The sequence below is a fragment of the Silurus meridionalis genome, chromosome 25 (genome assembly GCF_014805685.1).
Source record: "Silurus meridionalis isolate SWU-2019-XX chromosome 25, ASM1480568v1, whole genome shotgun sequence".
In the NCBI taxonomy this organism is placed as follows: domain Eukaryota; kingdom Metazoa; phylum Chordata; class Actinopteri; order Siluriformes; family Siluridae; genus Silurus; species Silurus meridionalis.
The window spans coordinates 5,513,733-5,540,863 of record NC_060908.1 but is presented as its reverse complement, the minus strand read 5'-3'; the positions used below and the strand labels follow the sequence as shown (position 1 = coordinate 5,540,863).

General features: G+C 38.5%; 1 protein-coding gene across 7 annotated transcripts in view; it reads right to left on the bottom strand.

The window, feature by feature from the left end:
* Window positions 1–1,669: 1,669 nt before the first annotated feature.
* Window positions 1,670–27,131, bottom strand: part of zmp:0000001168 (signal-induced proliferation-associated 1-like protein 2) — a 64,285-nt gene continuing 38,823 nt past the window's right edge. For 2 of the 7 annotated variants that reach the window (XM_046838558.1, XM_046838557.1), the window contains exons 5-16: window positions 25,129–25,303; window positions 24,834–24,937; window positions 23,979–24,136; window positions 21,740–22,337; window positions 20,738–21,012; window positions 16,906–17,283; window positions 15,944–16,073; window positions 13,650–13,764; window positions 10,885–10,983; window positions 10,116–10,197; window positions 9,167–9,245; window positions 1,670–3,966 (exon numbers count right to left, since the gene is read on the bottom strand). In XM_046838558.1, coding sequence (XP_046694514.1) covers window positions 3,823–3,966; window positions 9,167–9,245; window positions 10,116–10,197; window positions 10,885–10,983; window positions 13,650–13,764; window positions 15,944–16,073; window positions 16,906–17,283; window positions 20,738–21,012; window positions 21,740–22,337; window positions 23,979–24,136; window positions 24,834–24,937; window positions 25,129–25,303 — 2,337 coding nt within the window. In that variant the 3' untranslated portion in view covers window positions 1,670–3,822. Of the gene's footprint in view, window positions 3,967–6,681; window positions 6,967–8,836; window positions 9,246–10,115; window positions 10,198–10,884; window positions 10,984–13,649; window positions 13,765–15,943; window positions 16,074–16,905; window positions 17,284–20,737; window positions 21,013–21,739; window positions 22,338–23,978; window positions 24,137–24,833; window positions 24,938–25,128; window positions 25,304–27,131 lie in introns of those variants that run through there. The other 5 variants (XR_006924301.1, XR_006924303.1, XR_006924300.1 and 2 more) reach the window with 5 other exon arrangements.

Below are 27,131 nucleotides of genomic sequence, written 5' to 3'. Positions count from 1 at the left end.
GCATTAAACAACTGCTTTCCAAACGTAAAATTTCCCTTCGCTAATTCTGAAAATGGATCCCCTGTCAACATCCTAAGAGCTTATTCAATTATTTATTAACACAAGTAAAGTCGAAAGGGCTTTAGTTAGCATAGAGGTTAGAAAGCCATAGGACAATTTATGTTAGTTAGAGGAAACGTGCTATAGAAGGTACAGAGGACGATCTTGCAAAGTCGTTTTTTTTTTCCAAAGTAAAATCCACCCTTAAGGACTTGGAATGTAATATTCACAATCAATGTGAGGTCCAAAATGTTTGGTTTAAACTCCTATCATAAACACGTTGGTCTATTTTCAGTACATTACTCAGCACGGGTATAGTAGCGTCTTTGTGAATTTAAGTCCTTTATTCTACTAGGTTTATCACCTTGTCATCTTAATACCCGGCTTACAAATTTCAATATTTATGCCAATACCACCATCAGTGAAGTGATGTAGATCTCTAACTAGCTGCACTGAGTCTCTTCGGTCTCAGCTTCAGCTGAATTATATGACTTTGGAGTTTTCATTAATACAACATGAATAAATGTCTCTGGAAAATGCTAATTAAGAAAAGAAGCCTCTTTCATGATTTTTGGATGTTAACAGTGAAAGCTTTCATTATTTCTCTTCAACTGCTATTGGCTTCACGTGATATCAGTGAGGTACACAACTGCTAACTTCTCACACGAATACTGAACAAACAGCAACAGTCAACAAATTAGCACAGGACTCACTTATCACGTCACAATATATATATATTTTTAACTACAAACACATTTCATGTGTTTCAGGGTGGACTTTTCCTTTATCTCTACCTCAGTGGTTGCTAATATATAATATTCCACCAAGTGGCAGGGATGTTGACAAGGGTTTGTTAAATCATTATAGGTAATAAGTCTTAAATAATAAAAACGAAGGAGCTAATGATGGAAGAAGACGTGACGAAGGATGTGTATTGATCATTCGAAACAGGAAAATTTGTAATTCCATTTCCAAGCCACGAAACTTAATCTCCCCCTTCACGGCATCTCGTTATCCCTTCAGCAGGATTACTTCAGCTTTTCCTGTTAAGGCATACAAAACCCTTGTTGCACTCAAAACCTGGAGGGAACCAATTCCATTAATAATAACTGATATTGTTATTTGTACTTAAACCCCCATTCCCATGTTGTATGCTTAAACTCTTACAAAATGAAGCTTACTAAAAAAAAACAAAAAAAAAACAGCAAAGATAGCTTTTATACCTGCCGAGTCAGTAGTTTAAGAATGATGTTCCCCTCACCTCTAGTTTAAAGACATTAAACAATAAAATGCACATTTGCAAGATTAATAAGTTATAATTTTTTTTTGTTTGTTTGTTTACTACATACACACATACAGCAGGGAAATCAGAAGTTGCTTGGCGCATTCCCGTGCTTTACGACCCCCTCACATTCTCTAAAAACTATGCAACAGACAACAGAACAAGAAATTCTTTTTTTTTTTCTTTTACATTTACATTTGGCTAAATATATCCCACAATGCATCACTAGAGACGGCTTGCATTAAACTTGCCTGAGCACACTTGAGTTCGCGTTCACACGGGAACAAATCGAAACCCTTAATGACTGACCATGAAACTGGAAAGGATTTCAGTTGCAACTGAGATGAGTGGCATTTAAACCCGTTGTGTAATATTTATTTTTTTTATCACACCGATCACAGTTGACCGAAACTGGCCGGATTTAGTTAGACGAAGCTGAAGTGCTGAAAGTTTCGGACGGAAGTAACACTGAAACATTTTAGCTGTACATCATGTGGACATAAAGATATAATTTCATCTTCATATATGAGAATCTGCTGGTACCGGCTTATCACAGTGACGCTAAAAGAAAAAAAATTTACAAGAGGAAGATAAAAGACTATGTACAACATATTGTAATATTGACCAGGTTCTGGCTGTGTGTCTGTGTATATATATATATATATATATATATATATATATATATATATATATATATATATATATATATATGTGTGTGTGTGTGTGTGTGAGTTACACACACACACACATATTTGCTGTGATGAGTTTAGCTTGAATGCAAGCTGATTTCTCCAGAGCCAACAATTCACACGCACTTTTTTCTGAAAGCAGATTGCGATGTCATCATTACTGGATCTTCAAGAGGTAAGAGGTGGATGAAAAGTCCTAATACATACATGTCCCAGAACTCAGCACACACAGCAGTCTATGCGTTTCCATCTTCAGCCAGAAGTCACTTATTAAACCCAGATATTACTGGCTTGCCTCTTTTTTAAAAGTTCATCATCATCATAAAAAATGGCTCAGTCATTAAATTAGATGCAGGAATCCAATCTATTTCAAGTCAATGTTCATCTGCGGTCAAGCACCATGTTCCAGTGTCAAAGTGTAATGGAGTTTCCTTCGTGTCCAGCAGGTGGAGTCATTTGTAGCTACTGGAGGCGTTTTCACCTGCTCAGTTTACATATACAGTGTGTATATATATATATATATATATATATATATATATATATATATATATATATATACATTTTTTGCTTGTAGTTTGAATAGTCATCTTACATTAAATAAAAAAAGAGGCCAGTCCTTGAATATGAGGTTTGCAGAATTTGTCGTGAATGTAGAAAAAAGGTGCCAGGTCAATATTCCTTATAACTGCAATGTCTGTGTGTATGGTATACAAATTAAGAGATGTAGCTCAATTCATTGATACCTAACAACCCTGGTCTTAATAATTTTGCAGGTCTGAGACGGTTGATGCGATCAATTCTTCTTTAAAAATGCAGGATAAATTAACTAATAGTCACAATAATCACAGACACACACTCACACTAATCAAATACCACACAATAAAATGCCCCATAACTTTTCCTAATACTGAGAGTGATGCTAGATTGTTGTATTCATCTGGGAGATTAACTTTGTATTCAAAAAATGTAGGCAAATCCTCAGCCATGTTTTAAATGTCTATTGTACATTGATGCCCTGTCTATATGTCGAAGGACACAAACTAAGCCACATTCCAAAAGATGCTAACTTGTCTAACAATGAATAAAAGCTGCTACTGGCTCGTCATGCTAACTGGACACTGCTAGCTTTTATTCAGAGTTAGAAAAGGTCAGCATTTGAGGCTGAAATGCTAACACTTTGGGGTGTGGACTTGTTAAATAGGAATCATGCAGTTAAGATTGTGCTCTGCTCTGGCTTTCAATAATGTCACTGGTTTTCTGTTGTGCCCATTTTACTGTCTCACTTGCAACAACTCTGGACTGGTTGTTCTTAGTACTAGTAAAAGGCCTAATTTTTGATGATACACGGTCGCAAGGTATTGCTCCTGGCTCTGTAAAATGCAAGTTATTAGTATGCTCAGACTGATTTCTGTATTATTAGTACTGGTAAAGAGTTTTCTAGGCTGCAACACAGCAGCTGAAAAAGCTACGCTTGTCTATACAGGTTTCGAGGAGATGTCTGTTCTGCTAGCTAACTTTTTAAATTGGATATGCCAACATCTTTCAAGGTTGAAAACATCTACCAGGTGGCACCGGATGATGTTCTGTGCTACCTCAGTGGTCTATATGATTCAGTCGGTCTTTTGCAGCTCTGTCTAAATGATTTTGTCGTCATGTCTTGCTAACCTTTGTGTCAATCTTCAGTGGTCTATATGAGTCTATGCATGGGCTCTGAGTCTCGCAGGTCTGTCTGGATTGCTATGCTCGTGTCTTGCTAGCATTTTGTTGCTGATCTTCATTGGTCATTGGTGTGTGTCTTGCCGGTCCGTTATACTAGCAGGGTTTGTTGACATTGCACAGCAGCTCGGTGACTTTGATGAGACGCGCCACGGTGCTCTGCGACTCCTCCTGCAGCCGCTGGTTGTTCTGTCTCAGACTCTGCACCTCTGCCTGCAGCATGGCTTTGTCCTCTTTCTCCTGCCAGCATCACACACAACAAAACTGGTCAACACGATGCCCTCCCGGAGCACAGGGTAGATTTGGAATAGGTGGAAAAGTTTGGGGAAAAGAAGAAAAAAGAGATTGGGAAGTGGTTTTGGAGAAAAATCAGGTTAGATAGATCAAAAGACTGAAAGGGAGGACACAGAATACAGTTTGGGGCTCATGTCATGTTTGACATTTAACTACACATACATGTGCACATACGGATGTTCAGATACAGCTCTGTCCACTAGGGGGCAGGTTTAAAACTAAATCATCCCTGATAAGAAGGTTTTCAATATTCTGGGATCTGTACACATGGAAATGACTTTTATCTGGTAGGAAATAAGAGGTCCATTAAGCATAGACACAGCTATAGTGACATTTACTAAAATTATTGCATTCGTAAAATTTATTAGTGATTTCTTGCAGTTATTTGCATGTTTAAGTGACTTATCCAAATCTAACCCAAACCTCAATAACTAAAAAACTATAATTCTCTGCTAAATGGGATCTGTGGAATTTATTTTATAGTTTAGGGGAATCTCAGACTTAAAAAGTTAAGCAGGTTCATTAATACACACAAACAATCAAGTAGAATACTACATAAACATTAAGTAGGTTTTATGCTACTGCATACGTACTCAATATATAGCTTTCTTATTTTGTTCATGTCGGTTTGTTTACCTGAGATTATTCATTATTGCCCCAACTGTGTTGTTATTGTCAGGGAACCACCAGCCACGCCTCCCTCCAAGGCTCACACTCTCACTCAGCCTCGCCCTGCTCTAATCACCTACACCTGTTCCCCATTTACCTTTCCCCTTTATAAGGTCATGATTGCCCCTCACTCACTGTCGGATCTACTCGTTGCAACAATAGATCACCCGGACTTCCTACCACTCGTGGTCTCTGTACTACCATGATCCTGGCCACGCTTCGGATGAAGTGTTGAGTTTCAATAAAGACATTGTAGTTTACTTCCTGTTTCTGACGCCTGTTCTATATCCCTGACAGTTATATAATCATAATGTGCATGTAAAAATATGTGTAGTTCAACTCAAACATAAACACCAGCCCAAAAAATCGTTCTATACAGAATTATAGACTACACAGTATTGTAGATCTCCAGATTCTACTAAACTTCTAAAAGACTGTAGATGAAGACAAGTTATACACTACGCGAGTGAGCTTATCAACAAAGAAAAAACACTTTAAGCCAATGCAAAGAAAAAAATATCTACATAACCTCAACATTTGTTAAGAAAACCAGACCGACACATACAATGTGAAGATGGGCAGAAAAATGAACCATGGTAATCTGTCCAAAGGTATATAAATGGTTACATGTTCTCATTTCATTACAGTTGAGTTACAAGTTTTATCTACCAACAAATGCAACAGTCTGCATGATAAGAAATGCCAAGAAGAGATGGTTCAAGATTGCGTAAAGGTTTATATGCGTGGGTGTTAACCATGTATATACGATATATCAGAGTGTTAGCAAATCAGCATTTTTATTTAATTAGAGATCACAAAATCATTTTATCAACTTCAGTAATATAAAAATTTACAAACATTGTTTTCGTGACAATCTTAAAATAACGACGTAATGAAATACAATATACACACCAAAAGGTCTGTCTAGAGCAGGAGTCTGTAAATTTCATGACCTGGAGCCACAAAACATATTTGACCTTTCAATTAATGTAACACAGGATGTACGAGTGTTCCCTGGCAATGGGAGAGTGGCATCGCGGAATAGATGCTGATATTTTAATGAATGATTCTTTCATATATTGTATTAGAAAAAGGATTTACACGCTTAATAATCTCTTGAGATGCCGCAAAACTAGCAACTGTGGTTGTTTGGAGTTGTTTTCTACTGTATGAAGTTAAATTTGCTCTGCTCAGCTTTCTGCAGCAGTTTTAAAAATGGTTCATTTGCGTTCATCTCCAGCTGGGTACTTCTCAACAAATACTGCGTGCTTCGTTTGGAACTGTCATTCGAAATGGAAATGTCTTTCATTGTTGTTTGCCAATTACATCATTGGCAGTGAAAGCGAATAAATCTGTCCATGCAGACTTAAACTCTGTTTTCATCCAAGATTAAGCTTTTTGTAGATTTATCTAGTTAGCCTAAAAGAGCAGTGGTCTAGACCTCAATATCAGCTACTCGCAGGTCAAGGTGCGGGAAGTAGACAGTGTTACCTCAAGCGCCAAGATAAGTGTAGTTTCCTTTGAAACACCTTTCACTGTGTAACAGAAACATAAAATAAAAAAACTAAAAAATATATATTTAATGTTTAATTTGTAAAGGCTGCAGGGAGACACAGCAGGGGAGCTGAAAAGGCGCATGTGTCTCCAGAGCCACAGGTTTTCGACCCCTGGTTTAGAGGAATGGTGATGAATCAGTCTGCATTAACTCACACTCATCCTGAAAACTCTCTCTAGCCTGCGCTCACAATGCTTCAAAAGTGCACTAATGAGGGGCGTTCACTTTCTGTCAAGGTAAAGCGAGAATGTTTTATAAGCATGGAGAATATGGAGAATATATATTATTAGAAGAAGTTTAAATATGTCTAGGTTAAGCAAAATTTTCATTAAATACATTAATCTATTGCTGATTTTAAGTAACACCCATTTCTAATAGACTGTCAAATTCGAGTTAAACCTGGGAAACGGTACAACAAATAATCACAGTTGCAGAAAAACTGTTAAAAGCTTTTTTATTACACCATGGTTCTCGTACTGTATTTTTCTCACCATCTTCGGCAGAAGGTAAATGGAATGTCATGGCCTTAACAAACACCCTGATGATACTTTTACTGTTTACTTAAACCATCAGTTCTGTTTGTGATTGAAAAACGGCAGTTGATCTCGCGGTTGCCATGGGCAAAAAAATATTTGTGTCCATTTGGAGGGAGAAAATGAAGCGATACAGAGAAATGTGTTCAGATGCAGATGGCAGTTTGAACGGCTTCGGCTAGACCGTTGCTGTAACCACAGGAGGAATGTTAGATGTTTTAGTTAATCATAATTTATACATGAGATGAAATGGACATTCATCACAAAGCAGACTAAGTGCAACAACATAAGACATACATAAACAACTTATGACAGCTAGATTAAGTATTCATGAGGCAACGTATGTAAAGACGACATGATCAAAACGGATACCGACAGTTTTTTACTGTGACAGAAAAAGCTCCAGAACACTCGCAGTACATGCGCATATTCGATAAAACATCGTGGGTTGAATTTTCTCTTTTCAAAGCTGTCATTTTCAGTTTATGCATATTCAAGTGTTGCCATACTTATCGAGCTATGTGAATAGTTTACATGGTATTACCATCAACCAAACGAAATACATTGTTGCGTGTAGTGTCGTATTTCTAATCATTGCTAATCGTTGCTGACTTGCTTATTGCAAGACATAAGGCAAAGTTTTTGTCCTATACAGGAACTGAATTTGTGGAAATCTAATATTTCACATGAAACATTTCAGAACTAAAGAACTGAATTGGGTTGGTTCATGGAGCAAATGTGGAGAACAGAAACCGTGTTATACACGTGGTGACAATAATGTGTTTTAGAGACCAAAGTCATTCTCTCACAATCCTCATACAGCGATCAGCCATAACATTATGACCACCTGCCTAATACTGTGTTGGTCCCCCTTTTGCTGTCCTGACCCTTTAAGCATTAACAGCATTAGCTTCTTCAGCAGTTTGAGCTACAGCAGCTCGTCTACATCGTACTACACAGGCCAACCTTCGCTCCCCACGTGCATCAATGAGCCTTGGCCACCCATGACCCTGTGACCGGTTCACCACTGTTCCTTGCTTGGACCACTTTTGATAGCTACTGCCCATTGCAGACAGGGAACAAACCACAAGAGCTACAGTTTTGAAAATGCTCTGACCCAGTCCTCTAGGAATCACAATTTGGCCCGTAAACTCAAATACCCATTTATTCTGCGTCTAACACATCAACTTTGGAGACAAAAAGTTCACTTACTGCCTAATAAATATATCCACCAACTAACACGTGCCATGATAAAGAAATAATCAGTGTTATCAGTGGTCATAATGTTATGCCTGATCAATGTATATGATTGTTGAACTATTGTTAGAATAACCATTTGGAAGATTATGTAGTCCATGTGAGGTCATGTGAACTAGATTGATGATAACACGGCTGAGGATTAATGATAAATATGAAAGAAAGGAAAAAGGGTTACAAAAAAACAAACAAATGGAGTCAAGACACACCAAGATGTTATGATTATCGCGTTAGGATTCAGATCCGATCAGACCCCGTCTTGTTTCTCTATGGAGGTTGTCATAAAGTGCAGTTAACACTTCAATCCCAGGACATGCTACTGATTCTGATTTCTGGAATGATTTAATTTTAAAAGTGAGGTATCTTGCTAATAGCATGTACCTTTTCTTTTTGTTTTTTTTTGGTCTAGGATATTATTTGCGATGTTATCCAGCCTTTTCTCTTATTTGCCTCTTCAATCTCTATCAGAGAAACAAATTATTTGTTGACTCTTCATCCTCGAGGTACCAATCAGACAAAGTGTGCTCTAGGATTTAGCTTGGGTTGCTTTGATCGTACATTCAGGACCTCCATTTGAGAGTGTATTCACAACAGACGTGGACTGATGCTGATTTCTGATTTTACCCACGCAACGCACCGCCCTGCGTGTTAGGACACACCCCCCTTTACCACTTTCAAACACCCATGTTTTTTGGTTGCACAGATTAAGAATTAAAAGGTGTTAAATGATACTGCAGGGTTGGTTTCAGTTGTTTCATTCGTTTTTTGGCGTGACGGAAAAAAAATTTCATGCTGTACTTGCCTCGACTGCCATTGGTCGCTTAGTGTTGAGAGAGGGAGCCTGTCCCTCTGGCCATCTTCTTATCTCCTCTGTTCACCCTGCCCAATGACAAGACAGGTTTCTTTGGCTTGTCCCGCCCTACCTCTATCATCCCTCAGTTTGACTGGCTCTGTGAAATAGCTCTGGGATAGTTCAGGGTGAGGGATGGGCGGGGGGATAGTTACATGGACAGGATGAGCGATAAGGATGGGATATTTATGGGGAAGTTCAAAGGTCACTGTGTGCGCTGTAGGGGTGGGAACAGGGCACTCAAAGTCTTTCAGTGGGATCTGGCAAAGGAAGTGGAAGTACCTTTTGGAGGTCATCCTGTAGTCGTTTCAGCATGGCCTCCAACTGGGACACCTTCTCCTCCAGGTGACTGGGTGAGTCACTGAGAATGAGAATGAGAGAGAGAGAGAGAGAGAGAGAGAGAGAGAGAGACAAAGGGCCATTTTTAGATGTCAGTAATAATATCTCAGTGGTTGGTTTTAGAGTTTTTCTTCTAAATTTTTGCTTTGAAGTAATCTTCCACTGTGAATGTGAATGCATACATCCTAATAGAATACTGTATGAAAGCTACAATTTAATCTGACTGGTTCAAAGGTCTTACAAAGCTTTTGATGGTAGACTGATAAATTCGCTGATACATTAGCATGCTTTATTTAACCTCTTCTTAAAAAAAAACATTGAAATGTAAGTATACCATGATGCACAAACATCATCACATTTCAGTTATTTAAGAATATCATTTAAAACATTTACTACCACTGACTTCATATGGACAGATTTTCCACCAAATCTTTTAGTTCCACCAGACTCATAGCTCCCTGGTTCAGATTGTATAAATTAGATAAATGTCAAAGTCAATCTGGATAAAAGTGTCTGCCAAGTGCTATGAACGTAAAATTAGCAGTGTACATATTTTAAAAAATAAGTCACTATAAATCATTGAGAAATTGCAGTTTTGGTTTTAGTAAAATTAGTTGTCTATTACTACATACTATTACATAATCAATGGCCTGTACTGGGTGAATGATCACAATATTTAGCCTGTTATTACAGATGCAATGGAATAAAATATAGTTGCCCCCGAATTAGGGTGCAACGTTTAACAGGAAACAATGGCAAAAACAAGTGGATATGCACAGTGACAAATAGTGCAAAGTAAGCAAATAAAATAAATACATACAAGTTCAGCATATAACTAAAACTATTCAATAAGCAATACAAATGGTGTGATTAAGTATTCGTTGCTGCTCACCTGTCTTTAAAATCTTTGAGCTTGCCATCTGTCTGCAACACTGTGTCAGCTCCTACCTGAGTGCCATCACCAGCCTTTCGATCTGAAACACATTATTTGCCTTTAATTGCCAACCCGCTTGCAATGAAACAAATACGTTCAGGAAAATCTCATAAAACTGAAATATTAGGAAAATTCACACGTTATTTGTACTATTTTTGTTAATGGAAATATAACATTATAATGTTTTCCTTTTGCACTCTATTACGCATGCATAAAGTCCAACCTCCCTAACCCTGGTTAATCAAAAGTTTAATTAATAGTACTTAATGTCATTTCAGACTATTTTTAGATATAAAAAATATGACATTATGAAATAAATTGGCCACACTTCTGCAGCAACTGCCAATAGCAGTGGCAGTATTCTCACACTATCCAGCATCGTCGGGATCAGACAGTCCTGGTTGCTCGCTGCTAATCTGTGAGGTGTCTAGTTCATCATATTTAATCTCTCCAACATTATTAGGAGCTGCTGTGTACAGCTGCAATCAAGTGAACGATTATTAGCTGACAGCAAATACACACTGACAGTTTGAGCAACAGCAAATTAACACAGTAAATACGGCTATCGATATTAATGGCACCTTGATATTTCATTCGATTATTTTCTATTGAAACTTCCTTCAAGACTTCAACCTGACTCAATCCATAGATTATAACTTTTTTGCCTACCAAGATATAGGCCTATAGCTCAGAACAATTGCTCATTGTTGCCTTCATATTTCCTGACCTTCTCGTGATAAGGCTTCTAGAATACTCCTGCATGCTGTGGCGAGGTCAGAAATCGACTGCCATTCCTCCTCTGATGAATCTGTTGTTTCTGAAAGAACTAAAACACAACAAATCCAGCTATCATTAATAAAAAATGTTTTCAGATTACAGACAAAGCAAACAGCACATAAGTATATAATAATATAATAATGTTGGGAATCTAACCAGTGATTAAATCAATCCAGCAGGGGGCGCTTAAACTTTGATGGTCTAGATGCCTTCCCAAATAGTGGATAAGCGAAATAAGAGCAGCACCCGAATGTTCTAACATGCTCAGTTCCACACATTTATTAACAAAAGCCATGGGCACAAGTAAAAGAGGCCAAACATGCATAAGTCCAGGGAAGATTGTCCGGCCAGCAAAAAAAGCCCAAGGACACAGCAGATGGTCAAAGCGGAGTCGCTTGATTTGAGGCAGGAGAACTCCCCACCCCCTTTACCCCACCTAGCCCCCATCTGTCCTCTGGGTCTGGGGTGGTGCAAAAAGGGGAGGAGGGGAAGGGGAATTTCCAGCTAAACAAAACTGAAGCAAAAATGAAAGAGGAGAAGACAAAGAGGTAAGGATGAGGAGAGGAAAACATGAGTAAGAACAGAATAAAATGGGGTGTTTAAGAAGAGAAAGAAAGATGTTAAAAGACAGGAAGCAAATAATTTGAGCTGAATAACACCTAGAATGATTATATATATAGTTTTGGTTCAGGAGACAAAGTGAGAAAAGATTGTAGGCTCCATTTACAGCAATTAACAAGGACTAGCACTATTATACCAGGTCACACATCTGCACTTAGTGCCTTTAGACACGATGCTTCAGACACCAGACACACACACTAGGAGACAAATGTTACTGTGTAATATGATCTATCTGTTAAATGTACAATTATATGATTTATTTTTATTGCTGTAAAGAAAAGCATAATGATGCATATACAATTACCCACATTCTGAATGCGACTGAAATATGTTTCATTTAATAGTATCTTCTAAAGGTTGACCGATTTTACCAATAACGATAGCTAGGTTGTATCGTACTTTCCGATAACTGATTAATCCAACGATTGTTTTTAAAATAGGTCATGGAAAAAAAACATAACACTACATGTAAAACTGTACTGAACTTTATTACAAACGTAAAAGAAACATCATCCACTGAATGACACACTGAATCATTAAAATGTGCTAAATGAAATAAATATGAATATATTACTTAATAAATGTAATTCGAGAATTAATAAATTATAAATAATAAATATAACATAGCGCTCTCCATGCAGCACGCAGCTTCATGTGTAAAATCAAACGGCACGTGTCATCCGTGATTCACCTCTAGAGGTCACTCTAGTAATGACCAGCAAACCGGAAGCTGGAAAAACTATCGGTATGTATTTTTGCAAATAGCTAATAGTTCCAGCAATCAACTAATCTGCAATACCAATTCATCAGCCAACCTATAGTATCTTCTGCACTTAGTAAGAGGCAGTTCTGCTGGTGAAAATGCCTTGTTGTAGAAAGAGTATACAAAAATGTAGTCAGGTATGAGCTGACAGAGAGGTTACTGTAACTCATATAACTAGTCTTTACCTCTGTGGTCTGCATAAAAGCATAATAGAATGCACAACATGTCAAGCCTTGTGGACCACAAGGCTCCACTTTTGTCAGGCTAGACCAAAAATCTGAGGCTACTATAGGCTTAAGATTCAACAAAAATGGACAATAAATATTAGAAAATGGTCGTCTTGTCTTTGTCCAACAATCGAGTTTTGAATCTGTGCTAGCTCTTCTTACCATACTGGAACTATCTCAGGTTAATATATCTATATCTTTTACCATCCCTTGGCTTTGTGACTCGTAATCAGTAACAAATCAGCAATGCAGTGTCCAGCACCCACCAGGACTGTGTATTAAGCCCGCTTCTCTTTATGCTTTAGATCCATGCTTGTTCCGCAAAGCACAGCTCCAACTGCATCATGAAGTTTGCTGATGGCACCACAATGGCCAGCCTCATTAGCAACAATGATTAGTCAGCATAGAGGGAGGAGATGAAGCAGCTTCCAGACGGGTGCAGAGACAACAGTCTATCTCTCAAGGTCGATAAAACTAAAATGATTATTGCTGAATCAGGTTAGACCCAGAGTGATCACTTCACTGACATCAATGACAAAACTCGGTGCGAGTCCAAGTCTTTAAGTTCCTCATCACAGATGACCTCAACTGTACACTTAACATCACCTAGTCAGCCAAAAAATGTCTAGCAGTGTCTTTACTTCCATCAATTTTCATTCATTTCAACTGGGGAACAATAGAAAGCTTCCTAACCTGCTGGCTCAATCTTGCATGAGAAAGTTGCAGTCTCAGACAACAAGATCTGAAAGGTGACTGTGATTTGAGAAGATCATCAAGGTCTCTACAAACCACTGATATATCATCCTGGAGCACTGCGTCAACAAGACCACCATCTCTTACCTAATTTTTCTGTAACAGTTCTGACTCAGCCAACACCCTAAAATAATACGTTTTTTTTGAGTTCGCACACACATAACCTCAATTTTGTCACACAAATACCCTCCCCATTTGGCACCTGAATGTATTTGCACTTGCATTGTGTGTACCTTGTTGCTGTTTTGTATGTTCCTAACACCATATTCCTGCCTTTTTGTTTCAATGTATAAAAGTTACATGGAGGAATGTCTATACTTGACACTTGACCTAAACTTCACCGGCACTTACTCTTGGTGATGGAATGATGGATGCTCAACGCCCTGGAGTTCCTCTCTGCTCTGGAGTTCCTCTCCATACATGCTGAGTGAACAATTGCCTCGCTCCCTGATGGTCTCTCCTCAATCTAGAGAGACATATACAGAGAATAAAAGAGAGAAATCAAATGTTCAACTAGGTACTATATATTAGGAATGTGCATCTCCTCCATAACTGAGGCCAACGTTGATGCATAGCCAACGATACGCTACATTAAAGCTACACATAAAGGAGCTACCGATGCGATATATTCACGTAGCAGCAGTGGCGCTATGAGAAACAGTTTAGCGAGGAGAAATCAATCTACATTTAAAATAATGGCCACATATTATTGGCCACTTTCTAAATAATAATAATTATTATAATTATATATTCATAATAATAAGTAAAGTTACATGTTATGTACAATTTTTGTTAAATGTAAAGGTTTATGCCAATGCATGTTACGAATCGGTGAATCTTACCATCGGTACTACATATTGATAAATGTTTTCTGGTTAACAATACACTCCATGCATTAAGTGACAAGAGACAAAGAAAAGTGAAAAAAAAAACAGGAATGCGCTGGAGAGAAGATACTTGATATATGAGAAAGATGATTTAACGGCTACGGACTGAAGCAAATAAAAAAAAAAGAGGATGAGTGGGAGAAAGGGAGAGGAAGCAAGAGGGTGAAATGAATGTATGAAGATGAGAATGGGAGAGTGGGAGATATAAGAGTGTGTTTAGAGCTCTAAGTTGAAAAAGTTTGTTGAATGAATCACATTTTAAATATAGTTTATTTATAAAAGCTCCTGTATGAGTTACGGGAGTGTGTTAGCTCATGATAAAACATCAGTGGTGTGTGTTGTATAACTCAGGGTTTCAAACTGTGCACTAAATAATCATTAAATATTAAATAGAACTGCTGCAATAATGAACTACTCCACCCATTGTTATAAATAAAGCATCTAAATATAACCTCGCTAAAATTAGGAGTTAATGGCAGATTACATGAAAGAGGAAATCCATAACGATACACTTGCGTGCACAGCTTGTGGTAATCTGTTCTAGAGCAGTGCTTTATGAGTGGTTTCGCCTAACAACCCTGTACATCTTTTATCAATTTAGCCGCAGCCCAAAAAGTTGCTTACCACTCTGTTAAGCACTAAAAACAAAACCAAAAATTAAGCATAAATTGTAGCTTTCTGAGGAAATCATTAATGCAGTAGCATTCCTTTCTTAAATAATAGAGCATGCTCATGGAATATGTTTCATTTTGCATATAATTTTGACTTGTATTAATATAAGGAGACAAAGTGCAAAACGTGCATTCTTTCAGAAGTAGCATTTGATTGATTGGTTTTAATGGTAGCTACATATAAAAGTGTGCACTTAAACTGCACTATATCATCGTTCTGGTCTGGGCTTCATTAATATAAAAAGAAATCGGCAGTGTCCCGAAAGTTTATTATTTCTTGTCGAATTTCTTTGACTTGAGGTAATTGCCACATATTTTTATGACATATGAATATGGTTGCCAGATCTACGTATAGAAACTTCATATGGCTGCAAAACATTTAAAGCAGTCTTTTAAGTTGTTTTACCAAGGTACCGAATTTTGTCATAAATAAAAAAGATATAAAGAAAAAGATGGAGACTTAAAAATAAAAGAGGCCATGGTGAGATTTTCAGCAAAAGCCTAATTCTCTATCGAAGTGAGTAATGTGCCAATTTACATTTGCTTCTGGGTGGTGAGAAAAACTGGCTGCTGCTCCTTACTCAAAGTTTAGTACTTTGAACATAATAGCAATCAGTTTTACTTCTCCTTTCTCCACTATGTTTTGTGCTGACTACCATTTCATGCGACCCTTCTACAAATGCGAGCGGGAGAAAAGTGTACTTTGCGTGTCTACACATGCACAGTGTTTAAATTGTGTGTGTAGGCTTGTACACCAGTTTTGAATGCTACATGTAAGGTTTTTGTTGTAGCATGCCACCTAATGACTTCTGTACACATGGAAGCCCTGCTAGTATATTGTATCTACATCTATCTTCATGTCTGTATTTCTATAAGGCTATTAAATGACTTAAATACGATACAAATCTAATAATAATATATTCAAAATAAAGAGCATCAGTGAACATACTTTAAAGCTAAACCTTCTGATAAAAAGGTGAACATGCTTGTAACCCAGTTCAAAATGTAAAGAAGCTTGAGTGAGAACCCTTCATAAACGGCATACATTTGTGTTTTTGTGTGTATTTGTGAGTGAGAATGTTCAAACCTGTTCCTCTTCCTGCGGGGGAACTTTTGGTTTAACAGCCAGTATGAGGTCAGGGGTCGTGTCACTCAGCTCTCCGGGATTCTCATAGATATGCCTGTTCACCTTCACCCCAACGTTATCATACACATGACTGAAACGTATAGATAAGAAAACAAAACAAGCTGCTATTAACTTTGGAGTTTATTCATAGACACAATATAAAAATACTGTAAAGTGATATTTCAAGTGTGAAATTTTTATTCCCGAATGTGAGTCTACCAAGTAGGACCACATTTCATAATAGCATTGAATGATGCATGATGCTTTGTTAAATATCAAACAGTATAGGAACAGAAGGGCTGATTAGTTGTGTAACACTACAATGACACATGCACAACTTGTGCCGAAAACAACTTGATGATTCAACAAGACCACTTCCTCTGCTGTTTTGGTGCTAAAATGAGCATCAAGAGTTTTAAGCGAATGCGCTTCTCTGAAAGAACATGTTATGCGAAGGAGAACACTCACATCCTGCGTAGGACGGAAACTGTTTTTTTTTAATGCTGTGTATTGTTTTTGAATGCCTTCGTTGTAGGTCACAAAGCTGGAAACACAGAATTGTATCGGATGCGGTAAAATAAAATTTTGCGTTCATTCGAACTTGGAAACCCAAACCTGTTCCAGTATAGCAATGTCCCTATGCACAAAGCGAGCTCCATGAAGATATGGTTTTCATGGTTTGGAGAAGAAGATCTTGAGTGGCCTGCTATAGAGCTCTGATCATAACCCTAATAAACCCCTTTGGGATAAATTGGAACACTGACTGCAATACTCAAAAAACACCATACCATACTTTTGAACAGGTGAGTACTTATGAGTTGTCAGTGAGTATTCAGAAACTAAAGCAAATTTTAGAAACTGACTATATTTAACAGTGTGTTACATATTGTGTAAACTAGAATTGTGTGTGTGTATGTGTGTACCCATCACAGATGTCCTGGTAGGGCAGGGTTCTCTCGAGTGAGTAGCTTCGTGTAAGAGATGAGGGAGTGATTTCCAGTGCCTGTGAAGGAGGATTATCCTGCAGCGATGTAGCTCTAAGAAGAGACAGGTTTGGTGGAGAGAGCAAGTCACTTATGGTTGGATTTCTACCCTCCTCTTCTTCCCTTCTATCTGATTGGGTCACGCTGTCTGACTCCTCTCCTTCACCCTGCTCCCGTTCCCCTTCTTTCCCCTCCTCTTCTTCACCCCTGTCCTCCTCTTCCTCTCGCTCCTCCAGGACCCAGGCCTCGCCCAAATGTCCCTCGCCAGACTTGCTTTCAGCGTCTTGGATAGACTTCTGATAAAGCTCAGAAAAGCTCCTGCACACACACACACACACACACACACACACATTAAAAAATGTTTACATGCAGTCACCTGCAGTCAAGACAAAACAGGGTATGATTTTGTTTATTTAAATGAAGTGGACAATTTGACTTTAAAACAAAAAGCATGTACATTTTAAAACAGGTCATTGTGGTGTTTTCATGCTATGTCTTATGTGTTCTTGCCGTGGTAACACTGATACTATATGTTGCTCCGCACATGCATTTTTTTTAACACAATACCGCCGTTGATTTTTCGATTCTGATTGGTCAAAAGTGTGTTGATTTATTCTCAGTAGTTCTGACTGCAAGACAAATACCAATGTCACACAACTAAGAATGCAGTTGTACTGAATATTAGGATGGATATTGATTACCGTCAGTGGAATCACAGCTGTGCTGATAACCGCATGATTGCTAGAGTGATATTACTTTTAAAGCACAGAGCTATAGACAAGAGCAAACTATTGATTTAATGACATATTAGACACAATATGTTTTAAGGCAATCTTTTTTTTTTTTACTTTACCAATAATTTAGAAAAAGACTGGATAGAGTGCTGTGTACTGCCATGGAAGCACAAAATAACAGCCTGTAATAAGTGTAGCTTCAGGAGCACTGGGGGTTGTGCAGACCTGTGAGTGGACGGGTGCATGTTGGACCAACTCAGTACACAGTTCTAAAGGATATCACCATGCTGAGGTCTTCTACCAATATCAAGAACACGATTGTGCTATTAGAATGCATTGTTCTCTAGTTTATTTATATCATTATTTAGGCTATTCATAGATTCATGTTATGTGTGGAACCACATTCGAGGCTGTTTGCAGTCTTTAATTACTCAGAATTCATTGCAGTAATTAATAACTTACTGTACTACAGTGAATTAAACTCTGCATTGCAGGAAGGAAAATGCCAATACATAGGAACAGATTAATTCCATATTATTATTATGGGATGTTCAGTTTCCACAATAAAAATTGTAAAAATCTCCTCCACCCAGGTGGGACAATAATGCCCACTTTTCTGCCTGTCCAAGTAAAGGGAGTAACTGGCACCCAACCAAACAAACCCAACCCAACCCAACCAACTGTTTACTGGTTCATGGTGAGTGCTACACCGGAACGCTCTCAGTGACACTACACCGCCACACCTGCCTGGATTGGAACCTTTCCTAGGTGAGAACTCTGAGGGCAGGTAAGGATTTTAGCCAAGATTTTATTCTATTAAAGAACTGCAGGAACCAGGATAGCGAGTTGAAGGGCCTGATTTGAACTAGTGCTTATACGAAATAACAGAGTTCTCAGACCTTTGCTTATCAAATTCACTGGACCTGACTGAACTGTTTAGTAGCAGAACCTAGTTCCAGGTGTATATGAAGGCGCTCATAATTATTTAGAATTTTTTTTATTGCGACATATACCAATCAGGCATACCATTATGACCACTATGTCACCGTTATGTCTGTGGCTACCGAACACATGGACCAGCCATCAGTCCCAATGTGCATCAATAAACCTTGGCCACCCATGACCCTGTCGCTGATTCACCACTGTTCCTTCCTTGGACCACTTCTGATAGCAACTGACCACTGCAAAACCGAGAACAACACACAAGAGCTGTAGTTTTGGAGATACTCTGACCCAATTGTCTAGCCATCACAATTTGGCCCTTGTCAAACTCTCTCAACACTGCTTGCAAATTTGTTCAATTCCTGCCTAATATATTCGACCCACTAACAGGTGCCATGGTGAAGAGATAATCAGTGTTATTCACTTCACATGTCATAATGTTTGCCTGATCGGTGTATACATTTTTAAAATGTATTAGTAACCCTGTTGCATCACACAGCATTACACCACTACACATTACACCACTAATTATCTCCCAATAACACTGTCTTGTCATGTTTTATGCATTGTCCACATAAGCAGAGAGTTTAGTGTTAAATGTTCATGCTCAATCTGCAGTCGGAGTGAGTTCATTCAAAGAGGAAAATCCTTCCGAAAAAACAGTCAGAATATTGAGGGAATCTCTGCTGAAATGGCCAGCTCTGAAAAAGTAAACCACACCAAGATTATTTTGGCACTTACTCTTAAAAGCTAGACTTGCCAACACATTGTTTGAAATGGAGGAATCTTATGCCATTCACTGGCATTGAATGAGTAAGAACGTTTTTTTGTTTTTTTTTGTACGGATGCCTGATATAGTGTTCCTGCATGTACCCCGCTATAATGACGCAGTTTTCTGGGATATATTAAGATGCTGGAAATGTGCAGCTATTTTTATCCTCACTGTCACCATTTTGTTAGGCTTTGTAATTTGCAAACTCCGCACCACAAGGGATACATTAGGCCTGTCTATCTGCCCAACAACAAGAGAATTTCTCTGCAGTCTCTCTCTCTCTGTCTCTCTTCTTTTTGGCCATGTGTGTGTGTGTGTGGGCATGTGTGTGTGAGTGAATTGTGAACTCCAGTAGGCATCATTAGTAGAATTGATTATTGCTTCTGCAGCTGGTGGAACTGCGATTCGAACACATCATTAACAACAAAATGAGATCTGACCCCTAGCTGTCCATTCTTCCTTTCTTTCTCCATCTGTTGCTTTCTTTCTTTTACCCTCTATCTGTCCTTTCCTCCCCATTGTCTCAGATTCGCACCTCGGTCCCATAAGTCATGTTCATCCCCCCGACGTGCCGCATACACACTTCATTTCTGCAGAACTCCCCATACACAATACTATTTCTATCTTTCTTCTTTCTCATCTGTTATCATTTTCACACCAGTCTTCCAGCACAAAATGAATATGCCTTCCACCAGTCCTGCATTCTTCTGTCATTTGTGCAGTTCTCCACCTATTCCCAAATCTGATCTACTCCATCATTCACTTCTCATTTTCCTCCACTGCACACACACTCCTTTCTGAGCTCTGACTCTCTATTTCTTACCCCAGCATACCCCATCCTCTCATCCATCATTACTCTCCCCCCCAAAATCTACTTTCACAGTGACATCCATCACACGATTCTCTCAGTCCCACTATCGTTCTTCTATCACTTCATTCTGTTTTCTCGTCTTTCTTACACCATGTAAAATAGATTGTTTTGCTCAGCTACTTCATTCACGCTCTATAAGTTCCACATGCTCACTCATTTAAAACCTCTGATACAGAATCATCCATTTTTTATTCTTTCCAGTGCTTTTTTACGCACCTGTTCCCATCACTCTCTCTCTTTCTGCCTGGCACAGTTTATCATTTAAATCCACTCATTTAGAAACCGTATCCTCTATCATGCTCTTACATATTCTCATCTTCTTCTCTGTCTCTCTCTTCCTTTTCTACCACCAATTCTTTTTCATTCGTACCCATATATTTAAACCTTATCATTAAGATTACACACACACACACACACACACACACACACAAACCCTTCCTTTATTCGTCTCACCTTCGAGGTTTGCCATCCCTGTCCGGTGGGATGACGGTGATGTGAATTTTGGGTGCTGTACGCAGGAGCCTCGTTCTCTCATCCTGGGTGAGGTGGACGAGCGTTTGGCCGCAGAGTCTCACCACACGAGCGCCCAGCTTCAGGCCTCCACTCTCGGCGTAACCGAAGCGCTGCACATCCGTCACAAAGCCCTCTGCGCTCATCAGGAAACCTGGCTGACCCGTGTTGTCCCTCAGAGGGGTCATTTCACATGCCTCACAACCTCGTGTCACCAGCTACAGCATAATGATCATGATAATTTCATGAGGCCACCATGCAAAATTCCGTAAAGATATTATCCACACCACATATTACCAACAACACTACCTGCACCATTTTGTTAATATATTCTGAAAAAACATTACAAATTGAGATTAAAACATATTCGGTCTGTTTATAATTACTGATTGAAATATTTAAAAAAAATGTGTTTTTAGAATATTTTTGCCGAATTTCTATTCAATTTATTAATATGATAATATATAAAAAATATATATTTTTGTTACTGAGTGTTTGATTTTTTTGACTGATACTAAAATATGATAATAAATGATTGATAATGAAAATCGAAAGATCTTCGATTCAAAATCCAAAATGTTTTTCATATATTAATTTAAAATATTAGCAAACAAACAAATATTCTTTTTGCTTTCCATGTTATTATTATTATTATTATTATTATTAGTGGTAGTATTAGTAATGTACAAAATGGCAGTTGTTTTGCTTCTCCTTTCTTCTGAAAATGAAGTAAAAGCAGACAGGAACTAACAGTTCTGAGAACAGAAACTGGATAACCCACAGTGTGTGACTATGTGGAATCCATTCCTCATTATAATCTTTTGCCTTCTCACTTTTACATAGCGTAATTCATTTCTGTGTAAAAAACTGGTGTGTCACTACCATCTAAACTAGTTCAAGTCATTAGCTCAGTACCGGAGATGATTAATGAGTATCAATCCTCACCTCAAGCCTCTGGACCACCTCTTTAATATCCTCCATCTGGCTCTCGGACACTGTAATCGAGACGGCCTCGCCCCTCTCGTAGAAAATATCCAGGCAAGGCCCACTCTTGACGCCAGACTCGGTGACCGCCTTCCATCCAATCACGTCACGGCAGGAGCAGTTGAAGATGACTCTCTTGCTGCAGCGCTCAATCAGCACCACGGATTCGGCCGAGACGCCCAGCAGACAGGCCAGTTTGTGGCCGTCGTCTTCCTGTGTGGCATACACAGCCCATACAAGAGCGCCGGCACTGTGAAGCTCTGCTCCTTTAGCCCCCTTAAACTTGTCTTTGCGCTTGCCTCCCAGGGACAGCAGTGGAAACTTGGTGGATGAATCGATAGGTGTGGTGGTGGCGTAGTTCTCTGCTAGGTCCTTTAGATATTCCTGGCGTGTACGAGTGGCCATTGAGCGGAACTTCTCTGATTTTTCAGCTGCGTTTTCAGCGTTTATGGCCTTGGCGAGCAGGAAGTCGCGGAAGGCCTGCGAACGTGGAAAGCGTGCACCTTTGGGGAAAAGTGGGCCAAAAAGAGGCATGTCCTTGGAGCGAGTAACAGCAACTCTAATAAATGCATAAGAAAAGGCACACTGAGCATAAAATTGGTAGAAATAAACATTCCTAAATGATTACATTACTGTGGGTTAGTAGCTGACTCATTTAATGATAGTTTTGGCAGATAGCAATGAATAGCCCCTAAAAGATGACTATTTTAATGCGGATGAAAGTGCTAAAGGGCAAGTACATTCCTAATCTGTTTAGGCATTACCCTTTTTTTTCTTATATTTTTGGCCAGATGATGTTTTTGTTTGTCACAAATGATTGAGTCCACACAAATGTCCAATGACACAACAAGGCATGTAACACCAAAGACTGTCACCATGGATATTTGCAAACTCTTTTTGATGCAATAGTTTTGGATGTACGTTTTTTACTTTACTTTACCGAGCTACTAACTAAATATGACATAACAATACATTTGGCAACAAAATTTAAAATCAAATCGCGACATTACAAAGCAAAGATTCTACAGCGCATCCGAAAATTATTCACAGAACTTTCCACATTTTGCTCATCGGGACCTTCAATGCTGCAAAAATTTTTCTGTACCCTTCCCCAGATCTTTGCCTCAATACAATCCTGTCTTGGAGGTCTACAGATAATTCCTTGGACTTCATGGCTTGGTTTGTGCTCTGACATGCACTGTTAATTGTGGGACCTCCAAATCATGTTCAATCAACTAAATTTACCACAAGTAATCTCCAATCAAGTTGTAGAAACATCTAAAGGATGATCAGTGGAGACAGGATGCATCCGAGCTCATATTTCAGTCTCATGGCAAAGGCTGTGAATACTTATATACATGTGATTTTTTGTACATGTGATTTTTACATGCAAAGTTTTCAAACAAACGTCATCTATGTTCTATGTGCTTTGTAGAATTTTGAGGAAAATAATGAACGTAATCTATTTTGAAATAAGGCTGTAACAAAACAAAATGTGGAAAAAGTGAAGCGCTGTGAATATTTTCCGGTTGCACTGCATAATTATCTGCACCCATTTCAAAACAAATGGTTAAATACCAAACTTGTCAAATGATTTATCAAAGAATCAAGAAATTCATGAAATTACTACATTCTAACAAACATTTGAGGAAACAAAAATGTACACAAAGAATGCAAGGTTATTTCTATCAGTACCATTTGAGTGATAAATATATCATTTATTCTCACCCCATATTATTAACACATCTTTACCTTGTAAAAAATATCACCTGTGCAATGGTGACAAATATCAAGACATCCACATTATCTCAATTAAATGTTAGTTTTTTACATATCATTGGTTTGGGATTAACCTCAAAGATGTTTCTCATAACCCTTTTCGACCATCCTTTACGAGGATGCCAATAATTCTGGCACTGAGGGTATATCTGAGGATTAGACCATCTGCTTTGGGTCATTTGACTTGACCTGATTGGTGCATCTAGCACTAATTAGTCTTAGACATTCTAACAAATTAAGACAAACTGAAATAGCTCAGAGAAGTAGAGAAATCATTTTCCATGAATCACCTCGATGAGCTCAAAATTTTTGCTTAACGTTCCAAATTCTTGGAGAGTCGGTTTGGTAATGTCGTGAATAGATTGCATTGATTTCTGCTCTCTACGGCTTGTGCTCGACGTCGTTATCTGATCGCTCTTACCGATAGTAGGTGTTTTCTGTGCAGGGCTCGTGCACTCGGACGATTATGAACACGTGCTGGAAGTGAGAGCGGATGGTTTTGGGAGTGAACGGCATCGCCCCTGGCTCCTGGAAGACTATGGTCACAATATCGTTCCCTATGTGCCTCTTTCGCAGTAGCTGCAGGAAAAGCAAAGGCAGATGTCTGTTAATACAGCACAGCCGTTGCCCCCCGAAATACATGAAACATTACACCAGATTGAATAACCTACCTCCGAAAGGTTTGCGATCATAAAAAAAGTACAATGTGCTGCTAAAGAGCTCTTATTCAAGGGAAAGCGTTTATATCCCTTTTTGTTATGCTGCCAGCAACTATTACCCACAGTTCTGTCTGATGTTCTGTCACCACTTTTGAAAGGTCAATGTCTGGAGTCTTAAACATGATCAGATTTTACTATTTAATAACCTTCCCCTTCCCTTTCCCCTGGGTTGTTCACCTGCCAATTTTTTTACCCACCATCCTGCATACCCTTCAAAACCATGGATACCAACTGGGGAGGGTGGAGGCTTAAATGTGCTACGTTCTCACACGTGAAGCTGGTCGATCTATTCAAACTGCTAATGCTACATCTCTAAGCAGCATAAAACTCTAAAAGAAAATTGCTATCTTCTCCACTGTAAAAATACAATTGTACATATTTGAAAATTCATAGCAAATCCTATCTTATATATCTGTACATTATACCTCTGTATATACACTGTTTTTATCTATCTATCTATCTATCTATCTATCTATCTATCTATCTATCTATCTATCTATCTATCTATCTATCTATCTATCTATCTATCTATCATCGTATACTTTTTGACAGTTTACCTGTTGTGTGTTGTTGGCGGTGTATGGGAGCATCGTGGAAACATGGAACATGATCTCATAATCTTGATAACGCGTGTATAGAGAGTGTGTCCCGGTGGAATCCGCTGTGAAAACAGAAGGGACAATCTGTAAACACATACACATTTAGGATCATCCAAGCACAAGGCAAAATGCTAATGCACATTGCTGATCACCTACGCTTTCAAATTCAAAACAACTACATCTTATCTTAGGCACTTTATAAAACATAACAGTCAGGGGTTCTTCTGAAAGTAGTAAGAAATTATTCTCTCACTCTTGTTGTCCAGCTGTGCTCTGTACTTCTCCCAGCCTTTTAGTCTCACTCTCTCTCCCAGCAGGTCCAGGAACTCCTCAAATGCTGGCCCGGCACTCTCGTTATTATACATGTCTTCCTCTGTGCTCTGTCCCGCCCGGCAGTACATCACTCCCAACTTACGCTGGAAATTCAGCTATGCAGATAAATACACATACACGCATCAGTGGCTGGATTGACTGTTACTATTAAATATTGATAATGATAACAATAACATTAGGCAGCAAATATATTATTAACACCTAACACTAGGGATATCAGCAGGGAGCCATTTGGAATACAGCCCATATATATATATTTTTTTTGGTTTTATTTCAAAATCCACCCCCATGTTATTACAAATTAGTGCAGAGCAACTGATACTGATACAGTGCTTAAGAAATCACGATGACCATTAAGTATTGATTAAAACATGATCAGGTTTACCCTAACAGGAAAATCATTTAAAACAGAAGTTATAATGGATAAATGTAATGCGAGCCATTGTTGTTGTCCTGTTCACATGAACACATGACTGTGGCTCTGTGGAGTTATGAAATTACTTAAAAAGCATTATCATCAGAAAATTAATTCTGCAATCATTAAAAACATTAAGATTACTCTGCAAGTTAAACACATAAGCAATAATTCTGTTATATATATATATATATATATATATATATATATATATATATATATATATATATATATATATATATAAATGGTTGTATGGAATAAAATAAGTACTGCAACCCAACATTACAGATAATAAGTTGTTATTCATGCTAAGGGAGAATTTTCAATGTAAATTAAGCTTAACATTTGTACATTTATATATTTGTTTGGTCAAATTAAATATTTAAAAAGTAAAACCCTGTAAAGTTGAAGATTCGGTGCTTGATAGGAGAAGCCTGATTGGATCTCACAGTTGAATCTTTGCAGAGGTGTATGAAACGAGGATCATACCATTTTGATTATACGGGGGTGCTCAATGTCTAATTTCACATAAAACTACGTATTTTCTCCGGATAAGTTAATAAACAGCCTATATATAATAATGTTGATCTGTACATTTATTTTTAAATGCTTCTCAGTGTATCGATGCTGAGCTGTACTTAGAGCACTCGGCAATTTAGCCTATTCAATATGATTTGCCGACATGTAAAATGCAAATCCTGTCTGCAGTGTGGCCTTTCTGTGGTTATTTGTTATTTTTTAGGTTTATTGATCCAAAATGTTTTTATACATTTTCTTATATATCTGTACATCTGTCAGGCGAAAAGAACGTGCCGGAAACCGAAGTGAAATCCACGAAGGTCTTTTTAATGAGGAACAAAAGGGCTGTCACGGTTGCGGAGTGACTGAAGCAAAACCCCAGGTTAGTGAAGAAAAGGGTTTTTACAAAGTAGTAGCGCAACAGGTAAACAAACAGAAATGCGGAACAAAAAGTAATTGGTTCTTCGGGGAGGAAGAACAGAGCGGTCTCTGGAGGTATAGAGGCCGCGGTGGATGTCCACAGGACAGTGGAATGTCGTGTAGCGAGGTCACAGTGTTCATCTACGTGAGATAGTAGAACTGACGTTGAGTGAGCGCAGTAGAGGGGTTTATGTAGGGCTGAGGCTAACGAGCCGCAGGTGCCGATACTAAGTATGATGGGGACAGACTACCTGTGTGTGTGTGTGTGTGTGTGTGTGTGTGTGTGTGTGTGTGTGTGGAGCTGAGGGATGGCGTGGCAGGCTGTCCCCTGACAAGGGCAAGGCAGAAAAACGGCAAACAGCAACAAAACTCAGGTTAAACTAACCAGGTGAAAGCTGTGACTTTAGAGAGAGCAACAAACAAACAGAATCTGGTACACAATGAAGAACCAAACAGTGTAGCTTGTGGATAAACGGAGGTTATATAGCGTGATGACTGATTTGGGCCAGGTGTAGATGATTAGTAAGTAGGAGAGCTGCTTGGGATGATAGGAGGGTTTGGTGAGGGTG